Below are 14690 nucleotides of genomic sequence, written 5' to 3'. Positions count from 1 at the left end.
ACACATAAAATTTTTGCCAGTGATTTTCTTATTTTTGTATATGTTTCAAAGTGTTCTCATATAGCCATAGGCTTGGCAAAAATGAATACAAATGGTATTCGAGAAGCATCTGAAAATAACCGCAATATTTTTAATTAGAATATTTAAAATCTGGAATAATTGCCACTTTCTCACAAATTAAAAAATGAAGAACTCGTGCACCAATTTAGATGAATAGTTTGATTCAAAAATTTAGATCACCATTCAGGAGCATTTAATCAAGTAGTGAATCTTTTTTAGATGGGCGGAGATGAACCCGCATGCTGGCTGCTGGCTCCCTCGTGTCTTTCGCGCCGCTTTCTGGGAAAACGACGAGGAGGGAGGCAAACTCTGAAATATCAATCAATAGCGGGCCCGGCTGGTGTTGAGTGGAAGGAGCGTTTAGAAGCGAGTTGAGTTAAAGCTGAGTACAGTACTTTGCAGGCCAATAGCAGGCTGCGGACTTAAGCTCCTTTCCTCACGCCTGCTGCGCGCGGATCAGATGTAAATAAACAAACGTCTTGCTGAAAGGACGTCCCAAGTGTTTTAATGGGCTCTTTCGTCAGTTTTAATACTTGTTTAATTCTCATCTAGTCATGATTTTAGAGGTAAGGGGTCGGCCAAAAGCCTGATCGAACAACAAACAGCTAACCTACGCTAAAAAGCCGTCCGGAGCGGAAACTTTTATTGATTTAATTCTGACAGGGGATTTTTCTATTTCAGCTGCGTTGTCGTATCTCGACGGCCGATTTTCCTGCCAAGATGATGCAAAAGGCGCCTTCTTACTACAACATTGAGCGGTGGTAAGGAAGTTTTCGTGTCGACTGTTTATTTTAGGATCGGTCTGAGGGTAAAAATACATGCATACTCATTGTCAGACCGGTCTTCGAATAAATAAAGTCGCACCTGAGTTCAGAGGTCTAATTTTCTCTTTTAACAGCAGGGGATCCATCTGATGTATTACTCCGGGGAGGATATCACATAGGGGTAAGGCCAGATGCAATTTTTGTTCCCTCCTAAACTGAAGTTAGTTTCCCTTTCCAGTTTTGACGTGCCTGAAGACATGGTCTCATAATCAAGGGGGGCTCGTGGCTCGTCCCTAGAAAGGTCTATGCTCCAGAATCCGTAAGGGTGGAAGGGTGAGTGTCTTATGCCAAGTTGAAGATGCAGAGACTAATGGTCCTCTCTCTAGGTGGGCGGAAACTCCTTCAGGGAAGGGGCAGCTCGCTTCAGCCCCGAGTAATGCTTCGTCAGCCCTTTCATTGACTCGCCTCTCTCGTCGCTGAGCTGATGGAGGGTGGATCTTGCCTCAGGTGCGACCTTCTCAGAGCTCAGGTAACTATGTAACGAGTAATTAATTGTATATCACTCGTTGAATTTTGAGTATGATTGTAAATGACTAACCATTGAACTGAAAGTTATGATTTAATTGCCACTCGTCATTTAGAATTAAATATGTTATAAAGGCAACCTGGCCTAGAGGCTGTAGCGTGGACATGGACGTGGACGTGGACGAACCTTCCACAATGTCGTCAAAAACTCTCATATTTAATTCTAAAAGACGAGTGGCAATTAAATCATAACTTTCAGTTCAATGGTTAGTCATTTACAATCATACTCAAAATTCAACGAGTGATATACAATTACTCGTTACAACTAAATGGGGGAATCTTTTTAAGTTTAATGTTTTATTTGCGAATCAGATGACAACAACAAAAGTTACATTTCTTAAAGCGGAATGACAGTGAATTTTATTTATTTTATATAATAATTACATGTAAATTTAACCCTAATCGACCAATTTTTAAATACGCTCAGACCAAGAGTGCCTCAAAATCCTTTTTTTCCTGAATTGTACCGGTTTATGCCCTCTTTTTAGCAAAGGAAATTAATTGCTTCCGGGGAGAGAAAAGTTATCAAATTTAATAGCGATCGAGAAGAGAAAAAATAAAACGTCCAAGTCTTTACAGTTATTTTTAATTCAAAAATTGCAGATTTTCGAAAGGGGCCTCATTAAAATTCACCAGTAGGTATTGGAAAACTGCCTAAATTCAAAAAGCTGATTAAATTTCCTGCTTTTTCCTATTTAGCAAATTTTTACTCAAACTTACTATTTTCGCAAAAAACTCGGCCGTTAGAAAAACTTTATTTTTTTTTGTAAAAAATCAGATCGCCTAAAATTAAGTTAATTTATTCTAGAATCATCTCAGAGCTGATGGTTTTAGCGACTTTGTCCAAAATTTCCAGCGCTTGACCATGTTTTCTCACACGATTTGGAATGCTCTCATTGAGATCTATCGGCCAGTGTGATTCTTTCTTTAAGGAAATGCGGAAATTCAGTGGAAATCGCGATTGCAAAATTCCTTTGACAATTCTCCTTTTAAAACAATGCTAACTTTGAGGCCGATGTTTTCGACAGCGCTAACTATGTTTTTTTTAGTACATGATCCTTAGAACCTAATCTGTAGGTGTATTAAATGATTTTGCGCGGAAATTCACTATCATTCTTATTTCAAAAGCGTTAATATATTTTTTTTAATTCTCTTTTGATATTTTTTTATTTAGTGCCATAATATACTACGTCAAAACTAGTTCTGAAAGGGCCGGGGAACTTCAATTTATTATATGTATATAAAATGTTCTTTAGTGTAAACTTCTATTGTTGTAAATAAATAACTAGGGGCGGTAAATAAATCATTTAAATTCTAAATTGCATGGATTTTATTCTACTTTGCTTTAATTGTGGGTCCAATCCAGATAATAAGTACTAAAGATTTGTTGTTCTTCTTGCTTCAGGTTCTGAACGTTCTCAATGGTCAGTACTGGTGCCGGAAGACGCCATGTTTGGGGAGAAAATTGTCTAATATGTGGCCACCAGTCTCCCAAAAACATCTAGTCTACTGTCGATTAATTGGAGGAAACCCCAGTCAATAGGAAAGGACCACTTCGTGTTTCTGCCGCCTCACCGGTGTAATTTATTGAAACGACAGACATTTATTTGTCTTGTAAAATCAATTTACACATGCTGAAAATGTGCTCAGTGGCTTTAACTAATCCGAATGCAAAACAGCCCGAGCTTGACCCGTAAACAGTATCGCTCTGGATCTCAAGTAGCACCGTGCGCTCAAAGAAAGCAAGCCAATTTTTATTTTGCTGGCCTAGATATTTTAATCATTCTGTTTACTATTTCAAAAGATAAAAGATAATGTAAAGTTGAATGATGCCTATTTTGGGACCGCTTAATAATGCTCTCCATATGAATAAAAATCTATCAGTGTTTCCAAAAGGATATTTGGCTTTTTACTTTGGACCCTTTGGGATTAATGAGCAATTATAAAAACAATATTCTGAGCATATCCAGTATCAATCCTCTAACATATTTTAATTTGAATACCTGTTTTTTTATTATAGCAATTTTTTGAAAAGCTAAAAATAATATTTTACAAGAAATTTGATTTCATGCCCATTTTTTAAAATTTTATGCTTTTAAAAAGCCCTGTTTACAAAGCTACGCCGCACCTAATGCAAATTCCAAAATAAAAAAATCTATAATTATTGATCAAAATGATATTTTTTATCTCTAGTAGATATAGTTTTGAAATTAGATATATATGTAACTAAATTTATTAAATAAACCCGTATCACAACGGCCATCGGTACCAGATGAGTACCGCCCTGTTACATTCAACCTGCCGCTTATTCGCGTCGCCCTGAAGCTGGCCAAACTCGAATGGACCGTCAGGGTGGTCGTGTCCTTGAGTCTCCGCCACTGCCAGATGGGCGAGTGCAATATGACAATTAAACGTCAATAATTTAGTTTCAATCTCGGACATTAATTAAATTAAACTACTCATTTATTTTCCCACTATTTTATTTTGGGAACTCTGGAATTGCCGTATTGACGGCTCTCTACAGAAAAATCCACCTCCTCGTTCGGAAGGAGCGCAAGGAGAGGGATTTATATGTGTTTAAAAAAACTATAATGCACGCGGCTGGTTAAATTGAGTCGATTGCCTGATGCATACAGGAGCGCGGACTCGCGGAGATTCATGAAAAATGCGGTGTGGTGGCTGCGAGTTGCGCCGTGGCGACACAATCTTGAAACAAATTGCCCCGAATTGCTCCCTGGAGCGGAAAAGTGCACTGTTTTTTGCCAGATATGTTATGCCGTGTGCAACTGCGCCCCAGAGAGCCACACTAGAACCGTTTCCGCACTCGTGAATCCAGCTTTCCCGATTTTTTTCCACTCCGCCGCCCCTCAACGTGGACATGGAGCATGAAACTGTACTGTTGTCGCTTTTGTGCAAACGACTCAAAATAAACTCTCTTTTGTTTGGAGAAAATTGCAAGAATAAAATAATGCTGAATTCGCGCGCATTTGTGTGATTTTTCGAACGAATTTTATGCTGTTTGTTTCAAGCCGGATATGAAGCAAGAATAATGCTCTTTAACAAAAAAAATTTGAAAATGTATAGCAGAAAAGCTGTTGCATTATTACAAAAAGGAAAAGTTTGGATTTTTCTAAAGCAAAAAATGAGTGATGTGTAAAGTAAAGATCCGTTTTCTCCAAATATTTGCCCTAAAAAGTGTAACTTCATACAAAATTTATGAAGACTCCCGACTCGAACAGAACTAAAACTGCAAACGATTTAAAAAAATTACGGTAATTCTTATTATGAGATTAAGAAAAAGTTGCTTAAAGTGGAATGATAGTAAATATCCACGCAAAATCCTTTCATATACACACAGATTAGGTTTTAAGGATCATGTACAGTTAAAAAATTAGATAGGTAGCGCTGTACATTTTCGAGAAAATCGGCCTCAAAGTTAGCATTGTTTTAAATGGAGGAATTCCCAAAGGAATTTTGCAATCGCGGTTTTCACTGAATTTGCGAATTTCTCCAAAGAAAGACTCACACTGTCAGATAGATCTCAATGAGAGCATTCCAAATCATGTGAGAAAACATAATCAATCGCTGGAAATTTCGGAGAAAACTAGCAAAAATCATCTGATCGTCCGACAGAGGGGGCGGGGCATACACTTTCCCGCTCTCGCACTCTTCTGAGAGGATTCTTGAATAAATTAACTTAATTTTGGGTAATTTGATTTGATTTTTCTTTAAAAAAAAATGCAAAAGGTTCTCTAACGGCCAGTTGAAATTTTCAGACGAATATTTTATGCGAAAATTGCTCAGTTAAAACAACTGGAAATTTAATCAGCTTTCAGAATATAAAAAGTTTTTGACGCCACTATCAACTGGTGAATTTTAATCAGGCCAAACACAGACCCCTTTCGAAAATCTGCATTTTTTTAAATAAAAAACAACTTTCAAGACTCAAAAAGTTCTATTTTTTATCTTGTCACTGTTAAATTTTCATAATTTTCTCACCCCAGAAGCAACAAAGGTCAACTTTTCATGTAAATATTTTTTATCGTTATCATAATTCCAATTTAAATTTCACTCAAACAGTTTCCAAATCAGGAAATCTCCAAAAAAATATTTAAATTGATTGGAAATTCCAACCAATGCTGTTTTTCCTGCTAGGACCGTAAAAACATCCCGTCTGCTTTGTGCGAAGCTGTGCTACCGACAACCCTGGAAAATTCCTCTCTTTTAGCAGCCGGGATATGAATCTCACTCGCACCACTCTGTCCACCGACTGACAATGAGAGCAACACACTCGTCTAATACAATTTTTGACGAGGAATGAGGCTTCGGCCGGCGGTGCGGCGAGCGAGCGAGCGCCGCTATGAATAAATCAGACACGCGCGGCGCGCGTTGACCAAATAAGCGAATGCCGCGAGTAGATTCCATACTGTGTTTATTCCATTCCTTGCGCTAGCTCTGCACGAGTAAAAAGGCCGAGTGTATGCAAATTGGGCGGCGCGCACCTACACGCCCGCTGATTTCCCTCGTGGTCGGTCTCGCTCTCGACAGCCGCGCGGTGTGGAGTGTGGACACAGCGCGCATTCTGGGCCGACCAGCCCCCACTTTCCTGCTCCTGCCTTTTCTAATCCTCACCCACCCCATCCCCCGGACGGTGTGAACTTTTAAAACGGGCCTCTCTGCTGCAATTCTTAAAAATGTTTTCATGAATTTTGTATTCAGTTCTAAATAGGTTAGAAAAAAGCATTGTTGTTGTTTTTCTCCTAAAAGGACTAAAATGTAAATGAGCGTATGCGTCCATGCTGTGACGAAGAAAATTGAGATTGTGCACATAATTGCTCTCGAAACAATAAAATCGATTTCCTAATTGTGCGCTTGCTAGTTTGCCAGATGCCTATTGAAAGTGGAATGATTGTGATTTTTTTTTTAATTTTAGAAAATGATTTTACTTGAGAAGTTGAACCTAATCGACTAATATTTTTAAATACTTTTACCGTAAATTCCCCAATATCCATTTTTTGTAATTTTACTGGTTACGCCCTCTTTTTTGAGCGAAGGAAATTAATTGCTTCCGGGGTGAGAAAAAAATATGAAAATTTAATAGTGAAGAATATAAAAAATGGGACTTTTGAGTCTTGAGTGTTATTTTTTATTTTTTTCAAAAATTGCAGATTTTCGAAAGGGGTCTGTGTTTGGCCTCACTAAAATTCACCAGTTGATTGTAGCGTCAAAAACTGCATATATTCGAAAAGCTGATTAAATTTCCAATCTTTTTCCTATTTTGCAAATTTTTCTCAAATTAACCATTTTCTCCAAAAATTCAACTGGCCGTTAGAAAACCTTTAAAATACTTTCAGGAAAAATCTAAGCACCCAAAATTCAGTTAATTTAAGGTTAGAGCGACCCTATATTTGTTTAGCAGCTTGCAAAGATAGTTCTTTCAAGTGCTGCGAATTTAAAATGTCATTCTCAGGGGGAAATACAGTATTTACAAACTGCTAAACGCGAAGAGTAAATATCTAGCAATAATTTTCGCCAGAGTTGCTAATTAAAGTGGCGTTAGATGCGGAGTTTCCGCCTGGATTGCCGTTGCTTTTGAGTTGGAGAGAGAGAGAGAGAGAGAGAGAGAGTACGTCAACACGCACGCAGTGTTTTGCATTGGCCAAACTTGTGTTTGTGTAGTAGCAGAGTGCGGGGAAAACGAGCGAGCGAGGCGAAGGATTGGAAACGTGTCCAGACGGCGTTTCGCCCTCCACCCCCGAGCAAACAAATAGGCAAGCAAACAACGCCAAACACGGTCTCTGAGCCTAAATAATTAACACGCGGCGCGCAGACTAATTGAAGATAGTCTGGGCAGGCCGGCTGGCCAACAGACCGCTCGCTCTGTGCTGCGAATGCCAGAATTAGCTTTCGCATTCGCACACACGCGATATATATATACTTTAAACACTGATCCAGACCGCAATCAGCCGCACCTTTAAACAAAACAATTATTACCATTGTGTTTGATTAGATATACAGTCTGTCTTTTTGTCCTTTTTTATCCTGTATCCTATTTTATTATTTAATGGAACATGAAAATTAGAATTTAAATTTATATTTCATTCAAAAGTACTTGAAAACTTAAAAAAGCTGGACTGTTTTCTGAAGAATTTTGTGGAAAAATAGTGAATTTGAGAAAAATTTGATCAATTCGAAAAAAAACTGGAAATTTAATAAAGCTTTCTGAATATAGGCAATTTTTGACGCTAATATAAACTGGTGAATTTTAAGGAGGCCAAACACACACCCCTTTAGAAAATCTGCACTTTTTGAAAAAATAAAAAATAGCTTTTAAGACTCAAAAGTACTATGTTTTATCTTCTCACTTTTAAATTTTCATAATTTTTCTCGCCCCGGAAGCAATTAATTTCCTTTTCTCATAAAAGAGGGCGTAACCTAGAGCATATTCAAGAAAGGTTTTTCTGTTCCGGGAAAAATTTACTCTCCTGTCCTGTTCCTGTTCCAAAATTAGATTTACCGGTCCTGTTCTGTCTGGGTTTTCCTGTTTTTATTTTCTTAAATTTAATTCCATATAATAAAATAGTCTTTTATTAATTCTTATATCATACCTGTTTTTTTTATTTTCATTTAATTATTTAAAATTTAATTTTGACAGATTTTCAAAGTTTTTGAATTGTGTCTGTAGACTTATAATTCCTAATTCATCCAATTCCCCTTTATGAACTAAACGGAAAATAGTATGCACCCCGCACAGAATTTACTAGTCATCAAAGTATTTCAAAAAATGTTTAAAATGAAAAAAAATGCAGAAAACCCCCGAAAAAGTGTTACTTTTTATACATTAGAATGTTTAAGTAAAATGCTTGTTTGTTCGAACACCACTGACTATAATTAAAGAGTTGTGCTTTTTAAATTAAATTTTACAGAGCAAAATTGTAAACGCCGCGGATAATTTTTAGAATAAATATTTAGTTACATGAAAGAAAGTAAACGTTGTAAAACAGTATCAAATTTTAAATTTAAATAGACCAAGAATGGATTTGTTTTGAAGGAAAACTCCTGTCTTTTGTCCTGTCCTGCCGGAATTCCAGGAAAAAGCAGGAATTCTGGTTTCCTGTCTTGAAATACGCTCTAGGAGTAACCGGCAAAATTTAAAAAATGTGTTTTGAGGCACTTTTGGTCAGAAGTACGTACTGATTTTTTTTTTTTAAAAAAAAGATCACTATCAATCCACTTTAACACACGGAAATAAATGAATTCAACAATTTTAATGCAGTTCATCCATTGAAATTGTACAGAAAATCGCAAATGAGCGTTGGTCTGGCTGATCAATAAAATGAAATCGGCGGCGAGTTGTCTCTAACTCGTTGCACATAAAGTCACTACATTATTTGCCAATTTGCTCGTCGTTGCGAGCGAACGCGGCATATTTGCGCGCAGCCAGGCAATCCCGAATCCCGGCCATATGGCAGACGGCGCTGCGCCTCCCCCGCGCTTGATCGGCCGTTCGCAGTAATTAATTCACTCTTGAGCAAGCTCGAGCGATAGAATAGAAAAAGCGCTTCTGCACAATTTATCAAGCGCAATTACTCTCGTCGCCGGTCGGCCGACATTGCAGCAGCGTTTTCCTTTAATTGACAAGCAAAGCACGCCGATCAATACTCTTTCTCCGCTTTTTCTACATCGGCTCATCAGATTTCTGCCCGGACGCAGGAATAACTAATGGTCCGGCAGCAGTGGGGTGAAATTAATTTGCCAGCAGTCCGGCCGCGCGCGCTCTCCCAAAGCAAAGTCCCGCTGAGCCCGAGCAAACTCATCTCACGTCCAGATGCAAGATTAAAATTTAAAAAAAAAAATGATTACGCGACTCACGCCTGCAGAGAAAGCCTTTCTCTTTCTGCCTCTGACAGACAGAAAGACAGGATTATTTGAATGTATTGTCTAGCGAGCAGACGGGATTTGCAACCCACTCTCCTCCTCGAGACACAATTTTTGGACTCTCCAATATTTATTATTATATAACAATCCCTTCCCCGGGGAAAAACTTGAAGGTAAAAGAGCTAAAACCTTCAGGTGCTTTGAAAAACTTTGTTTGCACTTGCACAAATAAAATTTTATTTGGGACATTTTCCCGAGACTAAAATTTTAAATATGTTGTTGAAGTAAAATCTGAATATTGCAAAGACGAACTGGTGAACTGGTTTTGGCTTTACATCATCTGAAGCTCTATTTCATGGCTAAAATATAAAATTATATAATATGCGGAATTGTAAATTTACTAGAGACAGGAAATGGAAACAGGAATCAGAAATTCTTCCTTTTTTCTGGAATTCCGGCAGGAAAAGAAAATATTTTTCAGGAACTGGACAAGATAGAAATTTTATTTCAATAGTGATCAGACTTCTTGATAATTAATTGTTTGTGTACCTTGTCGTTGGGCATGTATTTGGTATTTGGAGAAAGGCTCATACTCCTTTGCTAATCTGGAAGGCGAGGAGTTCGCGCGCATGACACATATGACCAGGCGATCGTTTTCTCGAGCCTCGTCATTCATTTGGAAAAATATTTCCGCAGCACCAATTTCTGTAAATATTCGCTGAACTCTATGGAAAATACCAGGAGAAATTTTTAAGGCCGCCAAAATTTGGACACTTATTAATAGAACATTGCGCGCTACGTGACAAAGGCTTGCACGAATGTTTTAATTTTTTCATAATTTAGAACCTCTGCACAGCACTTGCCGTGGGCTACGAGCTCATACTGGGTCCCAGGCCCCAATAACACCGCCGAGCGGATAACATGGTGCCTGAAAATGAGTGGCCCGAGTGGCCGCAAAGGAGCTTGGGCCCAATGTGGCCATCTTTTCGCCTCCCCAAACTAAAGTCTGGCGATCTTGAAAAATTTTCCTGACAATTTCCTTCTCTCATAGAATCAAGTGAATATTTACAGGTATTTTCTAAGTCATAGGTGGTGCGGTAATATTTTTTCCACATGAATAGGATTGCATATTTATGTTATCTGCTATTAGAATCTGTTCTAATTTTTGCTTGTGGACCCATTGGTGCTGAGCCTAAAGGCCAAACTCTGCCCTCTAATAAAATTTATTAATTTCGATTCTATTATTTTTACACTTTTACACTATCTAAAATTAATTTTGAAGTGACATATTTAATAAAGCAAATTTTCTTAATTCAAACGCTTTTATTGTCCTTACTATAAAATTAGTACAGATAAGCGTGTAATTGACCAGTTGCATAAGCACTTGGTGTTCGAAGTCGCCAACAGATGGCGCCACCATAGACTTTCGATTTTAAGGCACTTCCGCTGCGATTTCAGACTCAATCTAGCTATTTTGCATTCTTCAATTAATTTGCTAATTTTTCACGTGCTGAAAACCAAAATCGGTTCAGTCATTCAACGCAGAAACGTTCAAAAAGATTTTTTTATTTAAAAAAATATTTTTTCACAATTCTACGGCGATTGGCTGAACCGATTTTGGTTTTCAGCACGTCAAAAAAATAAAGCAAATTAATTGAAGAATGCACAGTAGCTAGATTGAGTCTAAAATCGCAGCGGAAGTGCCTTAAAAGCCAAAGTCTACGGTGGCGCCATCTGTTGGCGGCTTCGAACACTTAGGGTTTATGCAACTGGTGCATTTGTTGCATTTCTTTTAATTAATAAAGAAACACTGTACAATACAAAATACATTTTAAAATTCTTAATAAATATAAAAATTAAGTAGAATGGATTACTGTGGGGGAGGAGCACCTCGTCCACGTCCAAATCCGCGCTGAAAAGAGAAATGACAGTCAGCATCCCATAATTTAATGATAACTTTTTTTAAGTGCATCTGATAGACACTTACGAAATCAATGTTGGCAGCTCCAGCGCCAACTTCAGCCTTCTTGTCAAGAGCGCCAGGTCCCTTTCTGTAATCTGCACGATCCACTTCGGTCATTTTGGCAGAGTCAGACTTGGGTGCCGAGACGCGTGGTCTTGCAGCCTCAGTCCTTGTCCGACTCTTCAGAGTTGCGGGAACAATCTAAAATACAAAACGATGTTAAATAGTTGCAGTAAATTTCATGCATGGGCGATTTTTCTGTGATTGCTATTTGAATGAATCAAACTATTATCAAACACAGAAAAGAAAATTAACAGTCGAATGCATCCCATGATTTTTACTTTGCTCAAGCTAACCGTTTCAATGAACTTGAAGACGTGTGTGCTTATCACAGAACAAAGTAATCTCACGTTTCCATTCCCTGTTATTTCACTTTCAATTCATAGCTTTGAACTATCCTGCATGTTTAATTCCTCAAACAATAATTTATGATAAACTCGAAAGCAAACACAGACTAAATTATGCCGTATGTTTATACACACCTCTGGGGGAAGATGGAGGATGGTCCTGAGGTAGTTGATACCTTCGTTGTTGAGGTACCAGTAGTAGTGCCTCCAGGCGAACTGTTCGTTTACCAACCCTCGGCTCTTTAAGGACTGAAAGATGCAAAATATTAAAACTACTGAAATGAAGCCAAAACTTGAAAATTGTACCTGCATGGTCTTAATAACATGGAGGTTGCTAATAGCCTCCAGTTGTGGGTGCTTTGGTTCGTGGAAATCCTTTTTCGCCACCATCACACCTTCCTTGAAGAGGTACTCAAAGATACCCAAACGATCCTTCTTCGACATAAGCATCCTGAAATCAAGTCAAAAGAGACCGTGCTTATAAGATGTGACCGAGACCCGAGATGTACATGTGGATCGAACGTAAACATCAGTCAGTCAGTGACAACAATTTTCGGCCCGGTTTTCTCGGATAAGTAAAATAAAAAAAAATAGTAATTAATGTTCCAGGGCTTAGGTACAGGTCCTAAACTATTAAAATATTAGGTTGAATTACTTGGATAGCTTTAGATGTCTACACTGTAGAAGGATGAAAATCTGAAAATCAAACGTGCGCTTGCTACTCGGGCAGATGCAACTGATCAAAGGAGGCGTGGTTATTTAGTCCGTGTCAGTCGCATGGACAACGCAGCCATGTTGGAAGTTTAAATGAAAAACGCGGCAAACTTATTGATGAAAAGTTACCGCATTTTCGCCTGAAATATGAGTAAAAAAATCCGTAAAAATAGGTATTCTGTGACTGCGGCGATTGCCCGTAACTTAATTCTTTCAATGAAACTCAAGTTTCAGGAATCTTAATGTTGGAAACATTTCTCAACGGTAAATTCAAGAAAAAAAATACTTCAACCCTTTGTCAGATGTTAACGGCAATTGCACCTGCCAAAGCGAGTTTTTTTTAGCCGATTTTTCATTTCAAATCAGCATAACGTACTTATTTCAAGAATGGAACATTCTTTGAGTGGCTTCTCTGATAGAAATTTTAATGTTATCGTGTGTTTTTAGGTCGAAAAAATCAATCTTCAAGCCGTTGAGAAGAATCATCCCATTTAAGTTCGCGTGAGCGCGCAAATATGGCGTCTGGTAGAGTACGGCGGGAAATTTAAAAACGTAAAATGAGAATTTGGCATGAAAATAGCTTCAGCACAATGAATATTTTTGTTGTTATTTCTTTTCTAACAGCTGATTAGCCCGGAAATTGGCGAATCAACCGTTAGATGGCAAATCAGGCTGATGGAAACGTAACAAAATACGCGGGAATTAAATTATTAGGTCGGCACGCCTCTTTTTCGACGCTTCTGATTGGTCGCTGAACTGTCTCCTGATTGGCCTCCATTATTTCGACGCCATATTGAATTCTGACCGGCGGGAATCAATACAGATCGCAAATTTCAAGGAAATATTGATGTTTATCGCTTAATATCGCTAATGATATATTACAAAAGATGATTAATTGTTGTAACACAAGGAGTGTAACAGCTTCTTTTATTTTATTGAAACCCTTGGAAAAATATTCTTAGTATTTCTGATTCATTATTAAGTATTCCAGTTTACTCTCTCCCTTTCCAAGAGTTGTTAAAAGAGCGTCATCCGTGCGTCTCTCCAACTTGGTGGTTGGACGAAGTGGCTGCTGCTGCTGCGTACATGTATTAAAATTCGTAGTTGAATTTTAGGCTGAAAAAATGGATGCAAGTGAACTGGTTGGAGCTGGAATGGAAACACAATTTTAGCCGCGAGCTCGGCGGCCAGAATTAAAAACGAGGCTATGGAAAAACATCTCTCTCGCTCTGTCGCCAACAAAAGCGGCGGCGGCGGCAGCAAAAACTTTTCGCCGTTTTCGTGTATATTCAGCTGGGAAATAATAAAATTGTAACTTTTTATGCAGAAATATTACTCTCCCTCACTCACACACCCGCTGGATAAACACAACACACACACACACATATATGATGAAAACGCGAGCAAGCGAGCGCGCGCGGTGAGGTATACGTGTACGTTAAATTATATGGTGCATTTTGTTTGTCTCTCTCTTTCTCTCTTCTCATGCTTGCAGCTTTTTGTCTCGCTCCTTCTCGCTCAACAAAACAGTTTCGTTCGCCATAATAAAGCGGCTCTTTCCTCGCTCGAGTGCTGCCTGCTTTGACACACTTTTTTCAGTCGAATTTTTGAATTGTCACGCAGCCGCACGCAAGCTTTTTTCTGTCCTTTTGAATTAATTTATTTGCAGGCCTAATGGAAATCGACAAATTAGTGCAGCGTGTTTTGTGGTGCTATATTTTTAATTAATGATAATTATATTACCAGGTAAATGGAGGCTTTTTTTAATTTTCCCAATTATTGTGATGCAGGAAAAGCTGGAAACCTAACACTCGTGTGTTTGCTGAGCTGGGATTTAAACGCTATTTTTATTTTTCTGGATTTACCAATGAATATAATAACGATGTTGTGTAATGCTCACAATAATTGTCTAAAAATACGTTGAATGGATATCATAAAATTGCTTTCAATGCAACTTTTGTGAAATTTCTCTTCGCAGAACAGAGAGCTGAACACAATCGCACCGAGGGGAACCGAAAAAAGGTTTCGTGGAAAGTCATTTTCACAATAGAATGTGGCGACAATGATTCGTTACGCTTTGAACAGAATTAATAATTTGGCTGACGAATACTCCATAAAATCAGGGCTTTGATTTTGGCCTCGTGTTATTTATTCATGCAGAGCAAATTAAAACGGTAATTGGCTCCCCAGAATTTAATTTTGGCCACCACCTCACTCATTTTTGACGCGAAAACGTGCCGAGTAACACTTATGCAACGCGCAAAGCTCGCGAGTGCGCCCGGTTGCGTGGACTCTATTTTGCAGGCGTTTTAACATTTT

At 38.3% G+C, this 14690-nt stretch overlaps 1 protein-coding gene and 1 long non-coding RNA gene across 2 annotated transcripts; one reads left to right on the top strand and one right to left on the bottom strand.

Annotated features, from left to right (window-relative positions):
* The first annotated feature begins 533 nt into the window (after window positions 1-533).
* LOC135948576 (uncharacterized) lies at window positions 534-3307 on the top strand. Its single transcript, XR_010575834.1, has 6 exons — window positions 534-626; window positions 742-821; window positions 959-1005; window positions 1063-1157; window positions 1211-1353; window positions 2815-3307. It is a non-coding gene; the product is annotated as an uncharacterized LOC135948576 (long non-coding RNA).
* A 7587-nt stretch (window positions 3308-10894) lies between these two features.
* Window positions 10895-12397, bottom strand: LOC135947692 (small ribosomal subunit protein eS10-like). Its single transcript, XM_065496582.1, has 5 exons — window positions 12313-12397; window positions 11964-12108; window positions 11793-11906; window positions 11275-11451; window positions 10895-11199 (listed from the first exon to the last, which is right to left on the bottom strand). The coding sequence occupies exons 2-5, from the start codon at window positions 12105-12107 to the stop codon at window positions 11158-11160; spliced, it is 477 nt and encodes a 158-aa protein (XP_065352654.1). The 5' UTR covers window position 12108; window positions 12313-12397; the 3' UTR covers window positions 10895-11157.
* Window positions 12398-14690: the final 2293 nt, after the last annotated feature.

This window comes from Cloeon dipterum, chromosome 1 (genome assembly GCF_949628265.1).
Source record: "Cloeon dipterum chromosome 1, ieCloDipt1.1, whole genome shotgun sequence".
Taxonomy (NCBI): domain Eukaryota; kingdom Metazoa; phylum Arthropoda; class Insecta; order Ephemeroptera; family Baetidae; genus Cloeon; species Cloeon dipterum.
This window is presented reverse-complemented; position numbering and strand designations above follow the sequence as displayed.

Bases quoted from the DNA above. Each gene is read 5' to 3' on its own strand.
- LOC135947692 (XM_065496582.1), bottom strand. From the start codon at position 12,107: ATGCTTATGTCGAAGAAGGATCGTTTGGGTATCTTTGAGTACCTCTTC. The intron at 11,907-11,963 runs GTACAATTTTCA...TGCATCTTTCAG, and splicing joins ATGTTATTAAGACCATGCAG to TCCTTAAAGAGCCGAGGGTT. The intron at 11,200-11,274 runs GTAAGTGTCTAT...TTCTCTTTTCAG, and splicing joins GAGCTGCCAACATTGATTTC to CGCGGATTTGGACGTGGACG.